Genomic DNA, 25669 nt, shown 5'->3' with positions numbered 1-25669 from the left:
TATAAGGTACTCTGACACCTTTTCTCCATCATGGCATCAATATTAAGATGTGATTGCAGCCAAGATCTGATCTTCTGTAGTGTCTTCCTGTACCCCTAGGGCCCCTGCAGGGCAGATGCTTCTCTCTCTCACTTCTACATCTATGGTCTTTCGAAAGAACTCTCATGCCACCAGTGGCTCTAGGATGCTCCCTGGGCCTGCGTCAGTCCCATTTCTGCCCCCATACCCTATGCACCTATATTTAAGAGATTGCTACTGTACTTTTATAGAGTAGCTAATACTGTAGGAACTCAGCTGCTCAGGGTCGTAGTGGAAAGTAGGTGCAAAAGCCTTTCACTCTCAGTCCCCTCAATACATTTTGGATTTTCTACCCCATAATTTGCAGTCTAATCACTGGGGACTAAATGAGGCAAATATTCTCTTCTAATGCTATATGTTATATTTGCATCACAGTTTCTGAATCTGAAGGGCAATATTTAACATTTATTCCAGAGAAATTTCCTTGAATGAGGGAGGGTCAACTAGCAAAAGAAAATGCAGGGGAAAAACTAACATCAAGAAATATTTCATATATGGACCTCTAGATTGAACTACACTGTGATTTAAGAATCAAACCCAAATCAACATTTAATTTCTACCTTAAGCATATTTCTTTTTTTTTTAATACTAAACTCAAAAGAGGTCTCCATTTCTCAGTCATCTAACAAGTAATAGTTCCAAGTCACATGGCATCTAGGCAGCAGAAATAGAAATACTTTGTAAGATTTCATGAGCATTCTTGGTTCAAGTTCAGGAATATACATCTGTACTGGAATATAGGGGGGTTTGGCTTTTTCCACAATTTCAATGTTACCTGTAAGTTTTACGTCAGCCTGCAGAGGGCAGCAAATACGCTTGCAGGAGGAGTTGATTAGCAACAAAGCTTGAGGGCTAGTTCACAATGTGGCTTTTTTGTTTAAGTAAAAATAAGTGCTTGGTTGCTTGTTAGTAAAAAGGAAGCAGTCAAATCTATGTTTAGCACTTATTCCTCTGGTACTTCTAGATCTTTCTTGCAGACAACCAGGACTTACTCTACCTTGGCTCTCCCAGTATGATATCACATATGCCAGGCACCCAGAATTATACCCGCTCCAACAAAAATAATTTTCTTGTATCTCTGCTTGTGTCTTCTTCTACGGGTAGTGATAATTTATATAGAATGCACAATATCTTTAACAAACATACATTATTAAAACCTAAGTCTTTAAAATAAAGCCATTAATAAAAAGAATAATTTGTATTGCAGGGCTCCAAAATCACTGCAGACAGTGACTGCAGCCATAAAATTAAAAGATGTTTGCTCCTTGGAAGGAAAGCTACAACAAACCTAGACAGTATATTAAAAAGCAGAGATATCACATTGCTGACAAAGATCTGTATAGTCAAAGCTATGGTTTTTTTCAGTAGTCATGCATAGATGTGAGAGTTGGACCATAAAGAAGTCTGAGCACCAAATAACTGATGCTTTTGAACTGTGGTGCTGGAGAAGACTATTGACAGTCCCTTGAACAGCAAGATCAAATCAGTCAGCCCTAAAAGAAATCAACACTGAATATGCACTGGAAGGACTGAGGCTGAAGCTGAAGCTCCAATGCTTTGGCCACCTGATGTGAAGACCCAACTCACTGGAAAAGACCTTGATGCTGAGAGAGGTAGAAGGCAAAGGGAGAAGCGGGTGGCAGAGGATGAGATGGCTAGACAGCATCACTGACTCAATGGACAGGAATCTGAGAAAACTCTGTGAGAGAGGGAGATGGTGAGGGACAGGGGAGCCTGGCATGCTACTGTCCAGGAGGTTGCAAAGAGTTGGACACAAACTTAGCGACTGAACAACAACAACAATTTTTAAAGTAAGGTTTACTTGGCTAAGGACAGCGGAATGAAGCAAGATTCCCCAATATCTAAATCAATAATCAAATAAATAACAACAACCACAACAAAAACCTACAAAAGAGGGGAGGATAAAACTTAACAGCAACAACAAGACAAAGGATCACAATCTAATGCCATAAACAAATGGGGTCAAAGAAAGACAAAGAAAATGCTGTCATGTTGTATTACACCTCTTAACCTTCCCCTCATCCCCCAGAAGAATTACCATGAAAAATGAGTTTAGAGTATTTCGCAAGTTCTCATTAAAGTCATTTAATTTAGAAATACATGCACAGAGGAGTTAAGTAGGCATCCCTGAGGAAAATGAAGGAGAGATGCATAAAAATAAAACCTAAGTTGAAAATTCATTAGTGATAAGAAAGGTTGATAAGCTGAATATCTTGAACGGAACTGTACGATGTTGGAATGACAGCCAACCCAAGAATTCTCTCATAACAGAATCTCTGAAAAGAACTCAGATGCCAGGTCTACAGCAAGGGTAACACTCATCCACAGCAGGGCTTCACCCCTTCTGTCCCCACACACGCAGCCTGCACCTCTGCCATCTCTGCATGCCTATAAGCTTGAAAGAAAGACCAACTGGGTACAGGAAAGACAGGAAGTGATTCAAGGAAAATCTACACTATGTTCAGTTCGGTAGCAGTATCTGATGATAAATGTAACCAAGATAAATTACATGCTAATTACAGAACTATGATAGAGCAAAAAAGAAGGGAAAAAATGGAACAGAGGGCTGGAGGGGAAAAGAGAAGAAAGGGAGGAAAAAAAGAAGAGAGACACAGGTCATAAAAAGCAAAAGTCTGGAAGTAAGCATATCGAAAACTACAGAGTGCCCAATGCTTTATGCTATGCAATAACATAGTATCAGTAAATAATCCAATAAAAGAACAGCCAAAATCAAGATGAAATTAAAAGGTTAAAAAGAGATTCAGAGATAAAACAACCTGAACACTGATGTATAATTGTAGATGTTACCAATAAACCATAATACCAGAAACACAATGTACTAAGTATCAGACTGGCTCTAACTGCTGAGCAAAAGTATCTTTAAAAATCTTAAATGTATGCAAATATTAACCAAGAAAGTTAACACTACTTAGGCTAAAAATGAGTTAAAGGCAGGAACTCCAAAAGGTAAGTAAAGCACTGAGGTTGCTTTTTGCCTTAATGGCATTGCTGAGCTCAGATGATCTGAGGTATTAATTTTTAAGGTTTCAGGGATAAGAGACAAAGCTCACACTCCATTCAAATTAGGGATTATATTAGGAGTCTCCCTTTTAAATGACACTAGACCCCTGAAATGTTATACTCTCAGTTTAAAAATGAACTAGAACTACACACTGACACCAATCTGGAACTTGGAAAAAAAAGAAAAAGAAAATTGCCCATCTTGAAACATGAACATCTTAATTCTAACTGGAGGTGAAAAAAGGACTTCTGAAAATTCGTAACCACAATCTGACTTCTATTTAATATTGTATTTTGAACACAGATCACATGGTATTATGAAATACACACACACACACACACACACACACACACAAAACTCCTCCAGTCAACAGGTAGTTTAGTTTAAACTGATACAGCACTGTAATGCCCACAGATGTCTCATGGAAACAAATGCTAATCCTCCCATGGAAGAATCCACCTGCGTCCCAAGCCTCAAAGAATTTTCACAGATCAAGTTCAAATAAAAACGAGAGCCTGAGGTAAAAAGAAAAAATGTCAATGAACACATATGGAAACAAGGCACCATAAATATTAAGGCTCAAGAGTCTTCAGATATAGGATTGTCAGATAGAAAAAATAAAAATCAGTTTAAAATGTCCAAAATATAAAAGGCATGAAAGTCATGCATAAAGAATACATATTTAAAAAGACAAGACTTCTAGAAATGAAAAATTAATAGAAATTTAAAATTCCATGGATGGTTTACACCAAATTGTCTGTAACTGAAGTCCAGAGATACAAAGAAGTAGAAAAATATGAAAGAGACACGAAGGACAGAATAAGATGGCCTAACGGATATCTAACTGGAATTCCACAAGGAGAATGACGAGGAGGCGGGGAGGAGTGAGCATGAGGTAGGGACTATATTTCAAGACACTGACTGAGAACTTTTCACAATTGGTGAAAGAAAACAAGTATTAGAAGCAGGAACTCCAATGAACCGCAAAGAGGACAACTTAAATCCGAATTTAAGATCCACTACAGTTAAATTGTAGGTTCCTTAAAGAAAAAAGGGCTTCCCTGGTAGCTCAGATGGTAAAGAATCCACCTGCAATGCGGAAGACCTGGGTTCGATCCCTGGGTTGGAAAGATGCCCTGGCGAAGGGAATGGCTACCCACTCCAGCACTCTTGCCTGGGGAATCCCATGGACAAAGGAGCCTGGCTGGCTACAGTCCATGGGGTGGCAAAGAGTCGGACACGACTGAGCGACTTCCACGTTTAAAGAAAAAAAGAAAGGAAAAGATGATGGAAAAACATCTTTTAAGTTATATGGCAGTTTTTTTCAGAGGAGGAAATTTATCCAAATCTCATTCTCTACCTTATCTCTAAGAAATACTTTGTCTTATTCTTTCCATAAATACTTGGAAAAGTATATAGAGAAATCCAGGCTTTTTGTTTGTCAATTGGAACGGTTCTACTTTATTTGAACGGTTCGATTTTATTTCAGTTGACACCCGCAAGATGTTTTAAGACCAGTGTCAAGAGGTGATATGAGCATCTGTATCTTTAAACAGGCAAACGTGGTATTCCGACTGCGCTGTCACCACAAAGTTAAATTCAGCTGATTTAGGCTGACAAAGTACAAGACAAAGTTTACTCTAAAGACTCATCAAAGAGATCCACTGCTGTGGCAAAAAATCATTACCAGCAAGCTGAGTAGTCTGAAGTAAACTCGCCAATCTTTTACACTCAAGTTAGTTCTGCACGAACCCAGTAGCTGACGCGGAGCGCAGACGTCTCGTTACTCACGAACTCGCGGGCTCCTGTGACTGCGCATGCTCCAAACTCCGAGCCCTCAAACTTCCGGAATGAGGACGAGACCTCAGGCGAACACAAGGGGGCAGATGTGGCTGTGGGCCTGTCTCCAGTGGTGGCTGCAGGTTTCGATTAACACTGCAGCAAGCAAGCCTCCGAGACTCTCGAAAGTTCCATGGTATAAATCGCAGCTGAGTAGACTAAATTGATCGTGTAATCTAAAGAAGGAGAAGGATGGAGAATACGGAAGAGAGGGAGGAACGAAGAACCAAGTAAAATCAAACAACTCACATCTCTCCAGGAAGTACAATACCTATTTACAAATATTTGAGAATAGGTGCAGATGTTTGGTTTTTTTCCTTATTATTTCCTTCTAATATAGTTTTAATAACTAGTGAATATATACCTTTCTCTATGGAATATGGGCAAACAGGTTTTCTTTAATCAGCACTGTAACCTTTTCTTTCCGTCCTAAGTGCCAACGTTTTTTTCACTTCGTCTCTATTACGATTTATTTTGAGAGGGAAAAGGTGAAACAAGCTGTATCTCAAAAATCTAACACATACATACAATGTGATTACAGTCACAACTCTTCTTAGGAACTCAAAAATTAGAACTCATTGCAGTAATGAAGAAAATTCCTGTCCTTTTTCATTTGCTCTTGAATGTTATTTAGTAACAACACACCAGTAACTACTTTTTACTGATTTTTTTTTTAATTCAAGAAAATAAAAGGAATTGTCTTCACGCTAAACAGAACTTTACAAATGATAATGTGAATTCTTTGAGCTAACCAAAGGACCAGAAGTGAACTTATTGTAGGTTATATTGTCAAATAAAGGAGACTCGTTTTATAGCTCAGTCTTCCATAAACACTGATTATGTTTTATGTTTACTTCCATAAACATAAAAACATTTGAACACTTAAAATCTACCTCTGCTTCATATTTTTACTCTTCCTTTGTAGTTTTTAAATAGAATACTATAGGATGTTCTGAAATGATAAAGTGAAAGCCAACACATTATTTGAAGGATATGGTTTATTTCACATTTTACTATGTTTTGGGGCTAAGCAACATCAAATTCCAGAATATATTTCTTTTTATTACCCTTTAATAGCAACAAACTGAGCAGACTTTCATATTTCATAGACTTCAGAATTCATGTTTGAACATTTTCTATAGTTTGGGCAATTGCTATTAAAACTGTTAAATGTAAGTGGTTTTCATGATTTTTTTTTTTTTTTACTAAAGATAATAACCATTATATATTATTTTTCATCATGGGAAGATTTGAGAAAAACACATTTAAAGTTTTGGCTCAGATTTAACAGTATACATATACAATTCTAGTTCATTGATTACTCAGTGGAAAATACAAACATAAGCCAATTATCCAACTTGAGCCACTAGATGTTTTGCTTATGACATACTATAAGAACAGGGAAAAGGACAGAAGATTCCTAAAGCATACATGCATTTATAATTGGAGTTATTTTTGTGTAAGTATGGCAAGTAGAATAGATAGTATTTAAACTTTAAGATTAATAGGAAGATACAACAGAAAAGAAAATCAAGCTTAAAGTTATTGCTGGGTTGGAGTTCTATACTTTGAAAAGTCAGCATAAATGAAAATAGACAAAAATATGAACTCACAATTCACCTTTTATTCCCTTTTTTGGAGTATGTAACTAGAACCTGAGTTTGTAGATGAAGATGGACCCTTGGAGAACAAGGGAAGTTCAGTCGGGCATCCAGAGTTAATACACTGTGTTCCCCTCCATTGGAGTTGATTCTCAGGGACTTGCTGTAGAGCTGGGCAGTTTTAAAGAGTTGACATTTCTGTGTCTAGTCAGCCTAAAAGTGCCTGTACCATAATAATATGGGATAGTGAGGTGCATACAGGCCCCAATTACTTATTATCTCTTTTAAGATGCCTGGGATAAGTGAAACTGTTAAGAAATGTTTCTCTGGCTTTTAAAAATATACAGTGTCATTTCCAGAATTCCCAGGAAGAACTATTCCTTTTGAACTGAAGAACATATTGCATCTTCTACTTCACTGCAGAGATATTTCCTACTCTAAAATGCCATCCTCTTTTCATTCACATACACATTTTGGAGCAGAAGGGGCCTGAGGCTGGGCAAGGAGTAGGAAGAGGACATATTCACATCAGGTGGGCAGGAAACCAATAGCTGAGTTTTAATATGACTAAGTGTATTTATTTATATATGTTTTAGAATAGCAGTTAAAATACTGTCTTTAGAATTTTAGTTTAAAAAGTTTAAGCATTTTTATATAGTGCATATATGGTTTACAATGTATAATTACCAAACAGCAAATTTTTCATAATGCATAGATATTGCCAAAATTTAATGTTCTATGAATTTCATGTCTTTCATGATCAGTAAGATACTCTCTAATCATTGAAAAATAAGAACTAGCTTTCTATTTCTAGCAAAACACACATTACTTCTCAGTTTCTTTTTTGATAATAAGTGACTGGTAATCCTTTTTATTAAATTTAGGAATAAAGATAAATCAACTGTGAAAACTTCTAGTTACTAGGACACAGTGGAATGTACCCGGCCCACTTAGAGAAGGAGATCAGTATTCGAAAATATTTGTCATTAAGTATGGAAGGAATATAAAGAAATAAACATATGTCCCTTAAGTAACTTGCATTACTCTTTTTAGTTGGTATAAATACCAAACACTAATGAAGAAATTAACAATATGAAAAACAAATAAGGAATTATTGAAGACCATATTGTGTCCTTACAGTATTGAAAAGGAGTACAAATTTAGTTTCACAGAGGAAGTGGAATTTAATCTGTGCTCTGAAATATAAATTGCATCAGTGGGGGAGATGGAGGGCACTTCATTTGGGAAGGAAAAAATACTGAGAGCAATTGAGAGGAGAATGAGCAAGACACACTGAGAACACAGTGAAGAGAAGGACCGGGTGGAGAAGACAGCACATGTTGGGGTGAGAGAAGATAATAGGGAATAAGGTCCTCTAGAGAGTGGTTATCTTTTGTTAGTAATATTAAGGCCCTAGTACTAGGACCAAGCCACAGAGTCTAATGCAATGTAATAAGCAATAGGGAGACATTACTGAATAGTTGCCTTAAATTTAATATTTTTATATAAATTAGTAGTGTTTTTTCTTACAGTCAAAAAAATTTAAGCCTCCAGTCTTATTTTCATCAACTTAAAAGCTCTCATTTCAGAAGACTAGTTCTCATGTCAAATGCTGTCTTCAAATAAGCAAACCCTTTAGTAGTTAAAGGATTAAACTAAACCCCTAATCCTGAAACATATGGGAAATCACCTTGAATATATCAATAGAAGAAATCCATGCTGGAATAATTGCAGTTCTGATTTCAATAGCATAGGATTGTATTGTATCCTTCAAGAAAGCTAACCAGGTTTCCATAGTGCCAGGCTTTAGTAATAGGGATGGCAGGGTACAGCAAGGAAGAGACTGCTCACTGCCCAGCAGGGCGACTTTCCTGTAGCTGCAGATGGGGTTGTTGAGAGTTATTGCTCTACTAAGGACAGAGTGCCCAGGGAGAGCCAGAAGCAGGAAACCCATCAGTTACTCACTTCTCTCCAGATACAGACGAAGCAGTGCATAATCCAGAACACCAGGTTCCCTGTGGTGTGCTCTGACTCATTCCAGACCTACCATAGAGAATAATGATAATTCTAATTTACGTTTTGTGGCCCATTAGTGTTTTTCAAGGGTGTTTGCTTTAGCTCTACTTCCTTAGTCTTTCAACTCAAATTTGAGGCAAGCAGTATAGATAAAACTTGCTCGACATCAAGTCAATGATTAGCAGAATCAGGACTCCCTTTTAGACTTTTCTGATTTCAAATCTGGGTGGATTCAGCGGTAAAGAATCCACTTGCAATGCAGGAGACCCAGGAGAGACACAGGTTCGATCTCTGGGTCAGGAAGATACCCTGGAGGAGGAAATGGCTATCCACTCCAGTATTCTTGCTGGGAAATTTAGAGACTATTTGACTCCTTTAAATTGTTATTTCCTATGTGATGAAAAGCTTCCATTCTTTGTCATAGATAATTTAAATAATATACTGATAAATAATTTGTTTAATTGAGTGCTTTAGAATCCACTTAGCAATGCTGGTTTTCAATTCTGTTCAGTTTTGCATTAGGCACTTTTCATATAGTAGCAATTCTGACTGGACCTAACAAAATGGTGGCAAAATTTCATTTTCAATTCTAAATGTGTGTGTGTGTGTGCATGCATGCACGTGTGCGTGTGTGCGCTTAGTCATGCTTGACTCTTCATGACCCCATGGACTGCAGCCTGCCAGACTCCTCTGTCCGTGGAATTTTCTAGGAAAGAATACTAGAGTGGGATGCCATTTCCTCCTCCAGGGGAATCTTCCTGACCCAGGGATCAAGCCTGCCTCTCTTGTCTCCTGCACTGACAGATGGGTTCTTTACCACTGTGCCACCTGGGAAGCCCCCAGTCACTGTAACTGTGTATGTATGTGTGTGCTCAGTCATTTCCAACTCTTTGCGACCCTATGGACTGGAGCCTGCCAGGCTCCTCTGTCCATGGGATTCTTCAGGCAAGAATACTGTAGTGGGTTACCATGCCCTCCTCCAGGGGATCTTCCTTACCCAGGGATTGAACCCACATCTCTTATGTCTTCTGTATTGACAGGTGGGTTCTTTCCCACTAGTGCCACCAACTATACCCTATAAAATACTTAGCTAGATAGCTGGGAGCTTTCAAGCAATGGTCTCTGAAAAAGCTCCTAGCTCCATCTTCATTAGAATAGCTGGAAAACCCTGCTAAAACTCAGATTCTGGGTCTCCATTCAGAACTCACCAACTGAGAATCTTTGGAATCTGCTTTTGTAGCCAGCATCTCAGGTGATTCTTCTGCATACTGGTTTTTAAAATCTCAAATCTAAAGGACTCCTCTTTCGGCTAAAACTCAACCCTCCTTTCTCTTTCAAGTTCAGTAGTGTGCTGTGCTAAGAAAATTATTATTTTTTTCCGGTTCAGTCCTTCTTGAACAAGTGAACTGAAGTGAAAGTCACTCAGTCGTGTCTGACTCTTTCTGACCCCATGGACTATACAATCCATGGAATTCTCCAGGCCAGAATCCTGGAGTGGGGAGCCTTTCCCTTCTCCAGGTGATCTTCCCAACCCAGGGATCGAACCCAGGTCTTCTGCATTGCGGGTAGATTCTTTACCAACAGAGCCACAGGGGAAGCCCTCAGTCCTTCTTAACATCTGCAAAATCACACACACTCACTACTAGGGTCCCAGATCCACTCAAATCCTAGCCAGGCCAACTAACACAAAGAAGAAATTTTCAATGTGTGTGTGTATGGGGGGATGTGGATGAGTAAAATTTTATTAATAAGAGTTGGGACAGGGAAAACTCAAAGGCAGCAAGACCTAGCAATATAATGCAATTATATAACAATTAATGGTGCAACATATGAAATATGATATAGTAAATTATAATGTTAGGAATGAATGTTAATTACATATGATTTAGGATTATTAACAGGATATAATGAAAAGTTTATTGGAGGGCATAAGAAAAAAGACATAACAAGTTTTGCTGTATCTTCATAAACCAGTAAGATCATTTTACTGTCCTTGCAGACCTAGAAACACTCCATGATAGAAATCGGAACTATGACTAAACTTGAACTTTACTGAAAGGCTAGTTTGACAAAATTTATTTTTAATCAAAATAATATGATACATTTTTTCCTCAGAATTTATCATTTCTGGACTAATCAGGGAGTGCAAATTCTTTGAAAAAATTTTATCTTTCTCAGGCAGATTTCAAGTACTATCATGTTTTATGAAGATTTATTATGATGTTGGAAAATATTTCTCTCAACAAGTTTCTCATTTAAATGATAGAGGAAAGCATATTGATTCACAATACCATGAAATTATCACAGTGCTGTAAGAAAATATTACTTTATTCAAGATAGAAATATTAACTTGCCTTTGGAACTACTGTCTGGCAAAATAAAGGTCTAAATATAATCACTTTAGTTATTAGGAGGGTATTAGAAACACATTTTCTAAAACAGTTTCATGTGGACACGTTTTTAATTGAGCAGGATTATTTTTGAAGGACTTTAAAATATATTAAGGAAAAATCCTTCAAGTTTCCTTTCTACTGCAATACAGTAAACTTGATTTTCTGACCACAAGTCAAAAAAGGTCTTGTGTAAATTCATGAAGAAGCTGTTCACTCCGTGAGGTAGAGGAAAGCATGTCAGATCAGATCAGATCAGTCGCTCAGTCGTGTCCGACTCTTTTGATCCCATGAATCGCAGCACTCCAGGCCTCCCTGTCTATCACCAACTCCCGGAGTTCACTCAGACTCACATCCATCGAGTCAGTGATGCCATCCAGCCATCTCATCCTCTGTCGTCCCCTTCTCCTCCTGCCCCCAATCCCTCCCAGCATCAGGGTCTTTTCCAATGAATCAACTCTTCGCATGAGGTGGCCAAAGTACTGGAGTTTCAGCTTTAGCATCATTCCTTCCAAAGAAATCCTAGGGCTGATCTCCTTCAGAATGGACTGCTTGGATCTCCTTGCAGTCCAAGGGACTCTCAAGAGTCTTCTCCAACACCACAGTTCAAAAGCATCAATTCTTCGGCGCTCAGCCTTCTTCACAGTCCAACTCTCACATCCATACATGACCACAGGAAAAACCATAGCCTTGACTAGACGGACCTTTGTTGGCAAAGTAATGTCTCTGCTTTTCAACATGCTATCTAGGTTGGTCATAACTTTCCTTCCAAGGAGTAAGCGTCTTTTAATTTCATGGCTGCAGTCACCATCTGTAGTGATTTTGGAGCCCAGAAAAATAAAGTCTGACACTGTTTGCACTGCTTCCCCATCTATTTCCCGAAGCAAATAACCACTCCCACTTTCATGATATTTGCTGGAGCAAATGTCCTAGTAACTGGTTTCCAGTTTTTCTCTATTTCTTTTTGACATGAAACTCTTGATACAGAGTTTAAGAGTTGAACTCTTAAGATTGAGCCTGTGAATATGGGGATTATGCTTTACAAAGGAACTTTAAAATTTGGAAAGGCTAGAAAAATTTGGAAGTGAGTCCAAAAGCAGCTTTTCTTCACTGGGAAACAGGAAACTAGCATAACCTAGAGCACAGGGAGGGGTTTGAGGTAGGAGTGGAGGTGAATCGAGTTCACCAGGAAAAGGAAAAGAAGATTGTTTTTAGAGATTCAAAATGGAAATGCATCCTATACAGGAGCTGACCCATCAACTACTAGTACCTGGATAAACTGTTTACGCTATGGATTTGACTCTGAGTAGCGGTGGGGGTGGAGGCATCTACTGTGAAACAAAACAAACAATTAAGGAGGAGGGACACAAATTCTCATACCAACCCTCTAAAACAGACCATATTTCATAAACGGAAGTGAACTTTCAAACATGATTTGTACACGGCTATGCCAAATGGTTGGGCTGAATTTAGTACTCTGTAGCTTGGCTTCCTATGTTTCTTTGGTGTTTTGACCTTGCCATTTACACATCCTTCATTTGCAAATATTTAGAAGATATTAGATATTTGGAAATATTAAATAATTAGAACGAAAACAAATCCTCCACTTACTTTTCTGGTACTGATATATTTAAAATTGTAGCAGGAACTTAACCTTCATTAGCTCATATTTAACCATTTTCCGTGATATTTATTGGGCTTCCCAGGAGCACTAGTGGTAAAGAACCCACCCGCCAAGGCAGGAAACATAAGAGATAGGGGTTCAATCCCTGGGTCAATATTATTTTCCTCTACCTTATAGTTAAGTGTATGCATTATTATATCATTACATTTGTTGTGGGTGTGAAAATTAATTTTCTTCAGGAGAAATCATCAGCTTTTAGTATCTTGGAAAATTTTCATTGAGAGAATAAATCCTAGGTATTCAGAGAAGCATATTATGTTATATGCAATCTGTTCTTCATACAATTTTTTAAAGTGCAAATTATAGGTTATTAGCCCCTACATACCTACCGTTTAAAGACACTAAAGAGAAATCACTCATATTAGTTTATGAGGAATGGCATGATGTACATCTTCATGTGGGGGAAACATGTAGATGGAATAATTACTGTAACGTGTTGTGATCCCCTTGGAATAAAAAAATGCTTCAAACACATAGAAATAAACTTCTAACTCCCTGTTACTTAGAATACTATTTTCCTAGATTTGAGCTTTAGTTCAACTCAGAGAAGGTAGTACATGCATATAGGTGAGCCTCACCCTGCTTGAAAATTCAACCTTTGGGTTGATGGGCTATATCTCTTAGAATTCTCTAATACTAATATACAAATTTTTGAGGTGGGTGTAAATAAATTAACAGATTATTTTAGCTTTAGCAAGGTCTTTGGATAAATAAATAACAGAATCAAATTTTGGTGAGAAGGAGAAAAAGAAATAGGCAGAGAATGACAGGATCTCAATCAGGCTTTGACTGTCAACACAACACACTGGGAAATAAAGAGAAAAGGATAAAAGAGGCGTCAAGAGCTTTAGATAAATCTCATCTGCTTGTTAGTTTGGGCTGGGCCAGACTGCTCAGAAGGCACCTGTGGGCTTTCACATGTCTGTGTGTGCCTGGTTGTACCCAAAAGAGAAGTCGTCACTGCACTAATAGGCCCTTCTCGTGAGTTCCTCATTTCTGTTGAGAACAAGTTATCTCAGTGACTCATGTCTGTCTGTCTGTCCATCTGCTTATTAACATGTTTGCTGTAGATTCTGCCTCCATAATATCTCTCTTCTGTTTCTTCCTTTATGTTCCCCAATGTCAGAATCAAGGTCAGGACGTTATCACCTCTTGTCCACAAGAATGATTGCTTTCTAACAAAGTTATTATGTACTCTCTCTGCTTTAATCATTCAGATTTTTTTTTTAGAATTGCTTTAAACTTGTAATATTTCTGCTAAAGAGCATGAGTGACCACTCACTAACAGAGAGCAACCAAACTGACTGTAGACTTTTTCTAACATTCAAAATCAGTCACAGTAATGACCAATTTCTCTTTTAATCTCTTCTGCATTCTAAGTAGCTGCCAAACTCATTGTTATTTTATGAGCATGTCCCACTAAATACTTCCAGGATGCAGTCTGAAATCTTGATCTTGCCACCACTTGAAGTATGCTCTTCCATATCTTGTGCTCAAATGTTGTTTCTTTGATATTCGTTTTGGATAAATTCTTTATAAAACTTTCCTGATTTTTCTCAACCAGATGCAGTTTTTCCTTTGAGTTATCATAAAAATATAAACAACTTCCATGCCAATCTTTTTCTTTTCTATTATAGTGTCATTTTTTAGTTTCACTTTTTAGATTGTAAACATTTTAAAGCAAGAAATAGTGTATTATTTCCTGTATGTTCTATATAGTACATCTCAATGCCTTATACAAAATTAAAATTCTGTAAATACTTATTAGATTGAGAGTAATGTGTCATTGATACATAAAAAAAACTGTGTACTCTGAATCACATGACTGGGAAAGAATATTTACAATTTACCTAAAGGTGCACCTTAGAACAAAAGGGAATGTATTATTGTTTTCAAATTATTTTGCTTGATGGTAGATTAAAAGGTAGCATATAACCATGATGGTTCAAATGAAATGAAATCTTCTCAGAAGCATGGTTCTTTTGTTTTCAAATCCCTGTATAAATATGGTAGATAAACTTATGAAATTGCTTTGGCTCACTGAACTTGTGAAGTGGACTAATTAGGAGATGTATACATTTAGTATTTAATTAGTATAATGTGAATCTTTGCTTGTTCATTTCTATCAACTGGAAAACTATAGAGAATTTTTTGAAGTCAGTGCAAAGTTCTAAGAATTTCTATCACATTCTCTCTAACAAAAAGGAAATATCTGCTAAAGTGCAAAGTTCCATAGACATTTTAGTTGGCAGCTGAGCTTATTAACATTGACAGAAATGAAATAGGTCATATTTTAAAAAAGACAGGCATATAATATCTATGGCAAGTAATGTAGGGTACTAAGTGCCTTCAATCTGATTCCTAAACATGACAAACTTAGAACATCTCCCCCTTGACCCTCGCTGAGTTATTTCTACTAAAGTTAAGGCTTTGATTTCAAATGTTGATAATGTATGATTAAGGAAATATTCTTCTAGGTGTTCATATTAAACAAAAAGAATATGTTAAATATTCAGAGTTCAATATCCAGAATTATTCTGCAGTACCTAACTCATTTTATGATTACTCTTTACTATCTAAATACAAACAGTATCAACCTCTGACTTTCACATCTCCTCCTGTCACACTAAGTCTTTTTTAGCTCTCCCTTACCTCTTTTGCCCAGGGTAAGATGGAGAGGGGACAAGGGTTAGGTAGGAGAAATGTGTGCTTTGTGGTGAATTTAATCTTTTCTATAAAATAATAGGATCATATAATAAAGCAATAGGATTATATAGAAATTATGGATGGAGGTATGTTGTTAATAGAAAATTCTTCTATAATTGTTATAAGACATAAACCTGAAAAATCAGTTATTAATAATATATATTTTTCCAGTTAGCTTCTTAGGGACTTTGCATAGGCAAAATATTGTTTACAAACAATAAATTATATTCTAATTTCACATATTCTAGAACAATGGTCAAAAATGTCTTTAAATCAGTACATTTTATATGCATGTTGCTATTAAAATACATATTAATATCATCTTAGAAGCTTTAATTCCTTCTAAAAATTTAAATGCTTTATTTAACCTTCATTTAGTTACTTCTCCTCAATAGAATCCCAACCTTTTCATAATAAACTTCTTTGAACTAACATCGACATCGCACAAGTTTTTGGAATGCTTTCTTGAAGTCTTCATTAAAGATTGTATAAATCAGTGGGTTTATAAGGGAATTGAGATATCCAAGCCATGTCAAAAAATTTGACATTTCTTCAGAAATCTTACACTTTTCACAGACATTAACAACCAATTCTTTTACAAAGAAAGGAAGCCAACAGATTACAAATGCACCCAAGATTAATCCAAGGGTAGTGGCTGCTTTGCGTTCTCTTGTGCCTGAGATCTTTTGCCTTCTCCAAGATCTCTCATGCTTGAATTCAGACCTGGGACTTTTCACTGTGCTATGAATTTTATCAAAGTCCGTTGATGGATCAGATAAAGACTTTTCTAGCATGTACGGTGTGGAGACCAGTCTAGTGCTTTTCTCACCACTCTCCAAAAGGACTTGGCCATTCATTTCCTCCTTGGCAATCCTACTTGCTTGTCTCTTGTGGTATAACATCTTTGCTGCCTTATATATTTTGTAATAGAGGATCAAAATCAATGTTAATGGGATATAGAAAGCTCCAAATGTTGAGTAAATAGTGGAAATGATGTGGTCGTGTTTGATGATGCACTCATCCTCTTGACTAGTTCCTTGGTGCCTCCAGAATAGAGGAGGCATAGAGATAAAAATAGATATAATCCAAACTATGGTAATCATAATGCCAGCATGCTTGGGAGTCCTTTTCCTGGCATACTCAACAGCATCAGTGATTGCCCTGTACCGATCCAAAGCTATAGCAGACAGATGCAAGATGGAACATGTACAGCATGTAATGTCAACGCTCAGCCAGATGTCACAGACCACTTGACCCATAATCCAACTCTCTCTCACAATATACACAATGCTGAAAGGCATCACCAGAACGGCTACAAGGAAATCTGTGACCGCAAGGGAGCAAATTAAGTAGTTGGCTGGGTGATGCAGCTTTCGGGTAACAATAATTGCAGCAATTACAAGTGAGTTAATGGTGGTTGTCATCAGTGCAAGCCCGGAGAGAATGAAGGACACCAGAATTTTGGATGGCATTCTGTTTAACAGTTCTTCTGAGGTCAAGTTTTGATCAGATGAATTCAAGAAATCCATTTTTTTGTTGTTTTAGAAGATTAATAGAGCTGTTGATATCTGTAACAGAAGAGGGGGAAAACAGTTCAGAGAAGGTTTCAAAGATTTTTCTCTTCCTTGCTGAATACTGTTTGTTCGTTTTTAAGTATACATGTACTCTTTCTCAGAATACTCTATGGATTTAAAAAATGGAGTTGAGCTTGCAATTTTCTTTTTCAATTAATTTAGGAAATCCAAAGGCAACAGTAACAAACAATAACTTTAAAAACGTTTCTTAAAATAGGGCTCAAATAAAACAATTTTCATGAGTCAATTAACCTATCAGTAAAATCTCTATTATAAAATTGTGTTTAAAATCTTTATTAATCTTAGGGGAGGAGAGGGTGAGATGTATGGAAAGAGTAACATGGAAACTTACATTACCATATGTAAAATAGATAGCCAATGAGAATTTGTTGTATGGCTCAGGAAACTCAAGCAGGGGCTCTATGTCAACCTAGGTGGGTGAGACAGGGAGGGAGATGGGAGGGAGGTTCAAAAGGGAGGGGATATGTGTATACTTATGGCTGATTCATGTTGAGGTTTGACAGAAAACAACAAAATTCTGTAAAGCAATTATCCTTCAATAAAAAAAATTTATTTTATTTATTTATTTATTTTTAAAATTTTATTTTATTTTTAAACTTTACATAATTGTATTAGTTTTGCCAAATATCAAAATGAATCTGCCACAGGTATACATGTGTTCCCCATCCTGAACCCTCCTCCCTCCTCCCTCCCCATACCATCCCTCTGGGTTGTCCCAGTGCACTAGCCCCAAGCATCCAGTATAATCTTTGTTAATCTTAGCTATGTTTTTCTCTTTGTCTACAGAAAAACTTTAAAAGCACATTTCATTAGTATATATTTGTGTACTATATAATGTAATATAAGAAAATATAATTTTAAAAGCAGTATTCAAAATCATAAGCAATTTTGTACTTAGCTCAAAGTTATGTTGAAAACATTGTCATTGGGCTTGTGGAGACTAAAGGAAGTTTCAGTGTATTTTATGTCAGGATATAAAGGTTATAAAAAAGTAAAATAAGCAAGAATAAAATATTTTTAGTGTATCTCTGGCATTCCATGATCATTTTATGAAATTAGGAAAATTTCACAGTGTTTAGTAGCCTTTGTGGATATAAGAAGTTAATTTGATTTAAAGGGACAAAATAAAACTGATTGGAACCAAATAACCATACAATACTGCCCATTATTACAAGGACATATATGACCTAAAGAAAACACTGAACAAGGTGAACTTGCCAATAAGAAAAACTCATAATGGCATGCACTCTGAAATGGAAATTATTCTTTACAAGACCTTACTTATAACCTTATTTTTGAAAGGGAACCCTCCAAACTCAGCTTATAATTTTTACTTCAGTTCATGCTATTTAATTGCAAGTCAAATAAGAGCAATTAGAGTGTAATGAAATGAGATTAATCTTTTTTTTTGCATCAGCCCTTCTCTCTTTCTTTAACAATTCTTTGGTAACAAACCACATCTTTGGAAAAAACAGAGAAAAGATGGAAACCTCAAACTTTTTGTAGTTATAACTATTATTGTACCTCTATATTCCTTCTTTTTACTTTAAAATGGTTATGTTTCACTTATTGGAACTGATAGAACAATAATTCAAAATACTTGCTATTTTTACATCAAATGCTTCTTATGGAGTGTGTGTATGTATATATACATACTATAAAAACTTGGAGTGCATCATATTTTAATTTCCTACTTGTGTTTGAGTTACCAGTACTAAATTTAATTTCTCTTTTCTCATATTCATTGAATGTAGGTGCTGATGGCTTGCTCCTAAGCAAAGTGAATGGCAGAAGAAATCTGAATACCTACTACTCATAAAATAAATATTAATAGTTGTCAGTATGTAACTGAAAAAGAGTTGTATGTATATCTAAATTACTTATATCAACACTTAACCATTTGTAAAGGGCAACTGAGATAACTCCAGATAAAGAATGGAGGCTACTACCTCCTTAGAAATGCTAAACCAGTGGTTCTGGAATTTAGTTTGCCCCAGAGTCACCCTGAGGGCTTTTCAAACAGGAGTTATTGGGTCCCTCCCTCTGAGTTTGAGACTCAGTAAGTCTGGTGACTGCAGACATGAAATTAAAAGATGCCTCTCGTTGGAAGAAAAGCTATGACCAACCTAGACAGCATATTAAAAAGCAGAGACATTACTTTGCCAACAAGTTCCATCTAGTCAAAGCTATGGTTTTTCCAGTAGTCATGTATGGATGTGAGAGTTGGACAATAAAGAAAGCTGAGAGCTGAAGAATTGATGGTTTTGAACTGTGGTGTTGGAGAAGGCTCTTGAGAGCCTTTGGACTGCAAGGAGATCCAATCAGTCCATCCTAAAGGAAATCAGTCCTGAATATGCACTGGAAGGACGGATGCTAAAGCTGAAACTCCAATACTTTGGCCACCTGATGCGAAGAACGGACTAATTGGAAAAAACCCTGATGCTGGGAAAGATTGAAGGGAGGAGGAGAAAGGGACGACAGAGAATGAGATTGTTTGATGGCATCACCGACTCAATGGATATAAGTTTGAGCAAACTCCAGGAGCTGGTGATGGACAAGGAAGCCTGGTGTGCTGCAGTCCATGGGGTTGCAAAAGTTGGACACGACTGAACTGAACTGAAGGCTGGGACAGGCCCCTGAAATCTGCCTTAACAAGATCTCACAAGATCCTGATGCTATTGGTCCAAGGAATCAGGGTTCTGGGGGATAATTCATACGGTTGTTCCTCAGTGCTTTGATCCTTTCACCTCTATGAGTTCCTTTCTGTTGAGAGCAGCTCTGGCATTTCTGCTGTATAACTTTCTTAGCATCTCTCTTTCTTACATTCTTAATTTATTTCTTAGAGTTTCTCAAATAAATGATCTTTCTCTAGCTTTTCTTTTGACTATTTTGAATCCTGACTTCCTGCAGCTCTTGGACCCTCCGCCCTAGAACTGTTAACTCCCCTTCTCCGACATCATTCCTACTCTTTTCACCCTCTTATGAGAGTTACACCATATAATCATATGTCCTAGATCAGTTTTGCACTACAGGACCTGGTAAGTAATGATGTGCTAATCTATACCATCAGGATGTCCAAGAAAATCCTCGATGTGTGCTTTCAATTATCAGTGGACCTCACAGTCTTTAGTTTTTTCCCTGGAAACATCTTTAAGGGGTCAGTGGTCACAAGTGAATTGCTTACTCCAAAGCCAACTAGACATTAAAAACATGGTAGATTAGGGGACTCCCCTGGCGGTCCCGTTATTAAAACTGTGTTTTTAATGCAAGAGGTGCCAGTTTCATCCTTGGTCAGGGAACTAAAGTCTCACATGCTGTGTGGTGCAGCCAAAACTAATAATAATTTTAAAATTTAAAAAAAAAAACATGGTAGGTTAATTAATTTCTACACTTTCCAATCTCCCCATTCTTTCATCATAAAATCTGCACTATATAGTCAGTAAAAACCTAAATTTTTTCTTAATTGGTTAATTCTTTTGCAAAAGTGTTATTTAGTGTAATGAGAATTGATTTAAAAGTGCTGACATTTTTCCATATTATAGGTAAAAATAACTTTCCACTTTAATTCTCCTGATAAACAGTTCTGGCAAAAGAGCCTCTTCAAGAGATAATCCTGAAATTACATTTTGAATAGAGTATTAAACAAGAAAAACTGTTTGGAAATAGTTACGTGTGTTTCCATAATAAAACTTAATTCTGTAAGAAAATGGACCAGCTTAAAATTAAAGGTGAATTATTTGATAATTCACCTGATTTCTCTAAGCATCACACAGTAGTATTTAAATAGGCTCAATAAAATGGTACTTAATGCTAAGGAAAAAACTAAAATATGTCATATAAATTTTACTGATTATATAAGCATTTTTTCATTAAATTTAGAAAGTTAATTAATCTTATGATAATTGTTTTTGTAGAAAATAAAGAAAAGAGGGAAACAAATGCAGCCAATCACAATTGGGTTTCTTTTTGTCTTATTTTCTTTGCCACTTACAATTAGAATTTCAGCAAACCATCTACCTTCATTAATTAAGATACAACATCTGATCAGATTATTTCTTATTCCTCCCTTAACATTTTAAGTTCCCGCTGTGAATCGTTGTGGTACTAGGGACCACCTCTGGGTTACTGCACAGAGACTATATCATACATTTATTCTCAAAGTATATTCTGTATTTTGAATGTGTTCATTGGGAAATAGGATTATAAGTAGAGCCTGTAGTCTCACCATTTATGTGTAGCCTTTTTCATAATAACCAAGAAAACCTTCCCCAGGCTTTACTCTGAATGAATATCTGCTGATGTATTGATTCAGCCATATGATATATTTCACTTTTCTTTTCCAGTTCAGTTCAGTTCAGTCGCTCAGTCGTGTCCAACTCTTTGCGACCCCATGAACCGCAGCATGCCAGGCTTCCCTGTACATCACCAACTCCCGGAGTCCACCCAAACCCATATCCATCGAGTCGGTGATGTCATCCAGCCATCTCATCCTCTGTCATCCCCTTTCCCTCCTGCCCCCAATCCTTCCCAGCATCAGGGTCTTTTCAAATGAGTCAGCTCTTCACATCAGGTGGCCAAAGTATTGGAGTTTCAGCTTCAACATCAGTCCTTCCAATGAACACCCAGGAATGATCTCCTTTAGGATGGACTGGTTGGATTTCCTTGCAGTCCAAGGGAATCTCAAGAGTCTTCTCCAACACCACAGTTCAAAAGCATCAATTCTTCTGTGCTCAGCTTTCATTACAATCCAACGCTTACATCCATACATGACTACTTGAAAAACCATAGCCTTGACTAGATGGACTTTTGCTGGCAAAGTAATATCTCTGCCTTTTAATATGCTGTCTAGGTTGGTCATAACTTTCCTTCCAAGAAGCAAGCATCTTTTAATTTCATGGCTGCTTCTCTGCTTACACATAGTTTTTTAAATCTAATGTTGATTTATATTCAGGTGTCTGCTTGATCCTGATGTCCAACTGTACTGTTCTCATTCAGGTTAAACTATAAGCTCATTACGGCATTGCTTAATTTATATTGTAAACAAATGGTGGGACTATACACAAATAATTTTAATAATAAGATTGTAGAGAGGCAAGAAAGCAAAATTTAATTCTATCAAAACCTCAAAAGAACCTACAACTTAGCTGCTCCAATTAGAATAATAATAACAGTAATATTTATCTTTTCTGAGTATTTACTTCTGTAGAGACTATGCTAAGTGGCTCCCAGTCCTGTGGCCACTGCTGAATTTTCCAATTTTTCTGGCATATTGAGTACAGCACTTTCATAGCATCATCTTTTAGGATTTGAAATAGATCAGCTGGAATTCCATCACCTCCACTAACTTTGTTTGTAGTGATGCACAAACACTAAGGCGTACTTAACTCTGCATTCCAGGATGTCTGGCTCTAGGTGAGGGATCACACCATCGGGGTTATCTGGGTCATGAAGATCTTTTTTGTATAGTTCCTCTGTGTATTCTTGCCACCTCTTCCTAATATCTTCTGCTTCTGTTAAGTCCATACCGTTTCTGTCCTTTATTGTTCCCATCTTTGCATGAAATGCTCCCTTGGTATCTCTACTTTTCTTGAAGAGGTCTCCAGTTTTTCCCATTCTATTGCTTTCCTCTATTTCTTTGCACTGACCACTGAGGAAGGCTTTCTTATCTCTCCTTGTTATTATCTGGAACTCTGCATTTAGATGGGTATATGTTTCCTTTTCTTCCTTGCCTTTCACGTACTTCTCTTCTTTTCTCAGCTATCTGCAAGGCCTCCTCGGACAACCATTTGGCCTCTTTGAATTTCTTTTCTTGGGGATGGTTTTGGTCAATGCCTCCTATACAAACAAACCTTTGCCCATAGTTCTTCAGGCCCTTTGTCTATTAGATCTAATCCCTTGAATCTACTTGTCACTTCCACTGTATAATCATAAGGGATTTGATTTAGGTCATACCTGAATGGTCTAGTGGTTTTCCCTACTTTCCTCAATTTCAGTCTGAATTTTTTAATGAGCAGTTCATGATCTGAGCCACAGTCAGCTCCCAGTCTTGTTTTTGCTGACTGTATAGAGCTTCTCCATCTTTGGCTGCAAACAATATAATCAATCTGATTTCAGTACTGACCATCTGGTGATGTCCATGTGTAGAGCCATCTCTTGTGTTGTTGGAAGAGGGTGCTTTCTATGACCAGTGTGTTCTCTTGGCAAAACTCTGCTAGCCTTTACCTTGCATCATTTTGTACTCCAAGGCCAAACTTGCCTGTTACTCCAGGTATCTCCTGACTTCTGACTTTTGCATTCCAATCCCCTATAATGAAAAGGACATCTTTTTTTTTTTTTTTTTGGTGTTAGTTCTAGAAGGTCTTTTAGGTCTTCATAGAACTCTTCAACTTCAGCTTCTTATGCATTAGTGGTTGGGGCATAGACTTGGATTACTGTGATGAGAGCATTATAGAGGTATGTATAAAGTGTCCTAAAAATACTGGTGAGGAGGAACTAGTCATACCATGGTGAAACAGTGGAAATCTCCCCAGGCTGCGGGAAAAGTATGAGCAAAATAAATCCAGGATGTATTCAGACATGTCAATTAGTTGAATGTGGATACTGCAAGGGTATGTTAGAACCAAGGCTGGACGTTAGAGATGATAGTTAACTGAGGAAGACAATAAAAGGGCTGGGAAGATATGATAAGGACACTGGATTTTATTTTATATGCAATCAGAATATTTCAAAATGTTTAAGAAGCTAAGTGACAGGAGAAGATCTGCTTTGGCAGAGTGAGGTGCACAGGTAGGGTGATAGGGCTTGATGAGAGTGGAGCACCTGCTCTAGGGAGGAGGCATAATCAAGATTACAGAGCACTCGTCTAACTTTCTTGAGGCTTTCAATTTCTAAGTCAAAGATCTCTCAGTAAATGTCACATTTGACTTGAAAATATGTGGGTTATCTTCAAATATCTTTTGATATTGATTTCTAACATAAATCCACAGTTGTAAGAACACAGACTCTGTATAATTTCAATAACTTTAGACCATCACATTTTTACACCTGGTCTTATGTACCTGGATATGTTCCATTGTTTCCTAGTTTATAGTCTAATTGGTTCATAGTGCTTTTCAGATCTACTATATCCTTCTACTTCTCTGTATATTTCTTCTATTAATTTGTGAGAGTTTGATATTGAAACTCCAAGTAAAAATCTTAATTTATCTACTTAAAAAATAATGTACAGTGAAATGTACTATATGTAACTTTGTTCTATAATCTCCCAAGTCTCCTGTAAATGTGTCATCATATTTTCAAAATTAAAAAAAATTTTTAAAGGCAAAAAATTAAAAAAAAAGAGTTGAGAGTGTAAAGAAAAGATTATAGAACACTCTTAAGAATGTATGGTAGGTGAAATTAGGACCTTCATAAGGTCATTGGCATAAAATTGTCCTAGGTTTTGGTTATCCTTCAACAGTGCTCCACAATGATGGATTATATATCTCAGAGAAAAAATAAATTGACTTAGGATTTGGACCAGGAATTGGGATGCAAACTCTGGTCAAAGGCCAAGGGATGATGTTAGTGACAACGCTAGATCAAGCTAGTTTCAGAAAAGACAAGACCACAGAGGGCAGTTCTGCACAGAAACAGATCAGGGTCTTAACTAATTTAAAGAGTAGGTTTAATTCAGGCTCAGGTAATGTGCAAGGATGAAAGAAAAGGAGAGATTGCAGATACTTTCAAAGCCTGAGACTGCACAGTTTCAAATGTAAGAAGTGATTCCAAGGCTAGGATATGGAAATAGTAAGAACTGCTCTAACTCCTTCAGACCAGTAAAGACTTGCTTACAGAGAGCCCTGTGGATCTGATTTTCACAAAAGCTTTATAGCACTTCTAAAGTCAGTGAAACATTACTCACATTTATGTGTATAAATTTTCTCTTCTATATTTCTTTATCACTGCCTGCTGGATTTGATCTCTAAGTCTCTTGAATTTTGGCTTCTGATATACTCTGCTCAGATCTGTCAGCTCATCTTCCTTCTTGGCATGAATACTCACTCCTTCCCCACCACATCTTGCTTCAACTCAAATCTGCCCATATTCAACTTGGGTGATGTACCTGCAAATTTCCAGATGTCTGGCCTAGTCTGACTCTTAGTCAGTACATTACCTTTTCTTTGTTTGTCTGCTGGATCCAATCACTCCTGTTTCTCTCATATTCAGAATACATTCACCTTCTTTCCTGGTCTCCCAAAACTCACAATCATGGCCCAGTCTCATGTTTTGCATGAGGTCAAGAAGCAGATGAGGCTCCTTGAAGCCACAGTGCCTCTTGATTCAGAGACCTGTGAACTAAAAAGACAAAGTTATCTGTTTCTCAATCCCCAATATAATGGTAAGTTAGGGACAGGATGACGGCAATAGACATTCCTTTTCAAAAAGACGAGGAAACTGGTGGCTCACAGTGGCCACTGATCTGAAATTCACCCGGAGAAGTCAGAGTACTCTACACTGAGGGTTAGAAATGCACCTTCATTAGGCCCACTTGGGCTGTCTAATTCTATTCCCTAATCCACTGTACTCTGTGTATTTTAAATCTCCTCTCTGAGCCCTTAACTCTATTCTTGGAAAAGTCCTTTGTTTTCTATGAGAAACAGTCTGGATTTACAGTTAAATAGATTTCTTGGCTTGCTTTCTGCCTGTAGAAAATCTTTTCATTTCTATCTCTTTTT

The 25669-nt window shown here is 37.0% G+C and overlaps 1 protein-coding gene across 2 annotated transcripts; it reads right to left on the bottom strand.

Moving 5' to 3' along the window:
- Positions 1 to 10403: 10403 nt before the first annotated feature.
- HTR1F (5-hydroxytryptamine receptor 1F) lies at positions 10404 to 25281 on the bottom strand. 2 transcript variants are annotated; one of them, XM_015469006.3, is made up of 2 exons: positions 25108 to 25281; positions 10404 to 16925 (listed from the first exon to the last, which is right to left on the bottom strand). In XM_015469006.3, the coding sequence occupies exon 2, from the start codon at positions 16884 to 16886 to the stop codon at positions 15786 to 15788; it is 1101 nt and encodes a 366-aa protein (XP_015324492.1). In that variant the 5' UTR covers positions 16887 to 16925; positions 25108 to 25281; the 3' UTR covers positions 10404 to 15785. The 2 variants fall into 2 exon arrangements, with proteins under 2 accessions (XP_015324492.1, NP_001193534.1); NM_001206605.1 differs by lacking the exon at positions 25108 to 25281 and having other exon boundaries at positions 15694 to 16886.
- Positions 25282 to 25669: the final 388 nt, after the last annotated feature.

Source organism: Bos taurus, chromosome 1 (assembly GCF_002263795.3).
Source record: "Bos taurus isolate L1 Dominette 01449 registration number 42190680 breed Hereford chromosome 1, ARS-UCD2.0, whole genome shotgun sequence".
NCBI lineage: Eukaryota > Metazoa > Chordata > Mammalia > Artiodactyla > Bovidae > Bos > Bos taurus.
The sequence above is the reverse complement of the archived record's forward strand: the minus strand, read 5'-3'. Positions and strand labels throughout refer to the sequence as shown.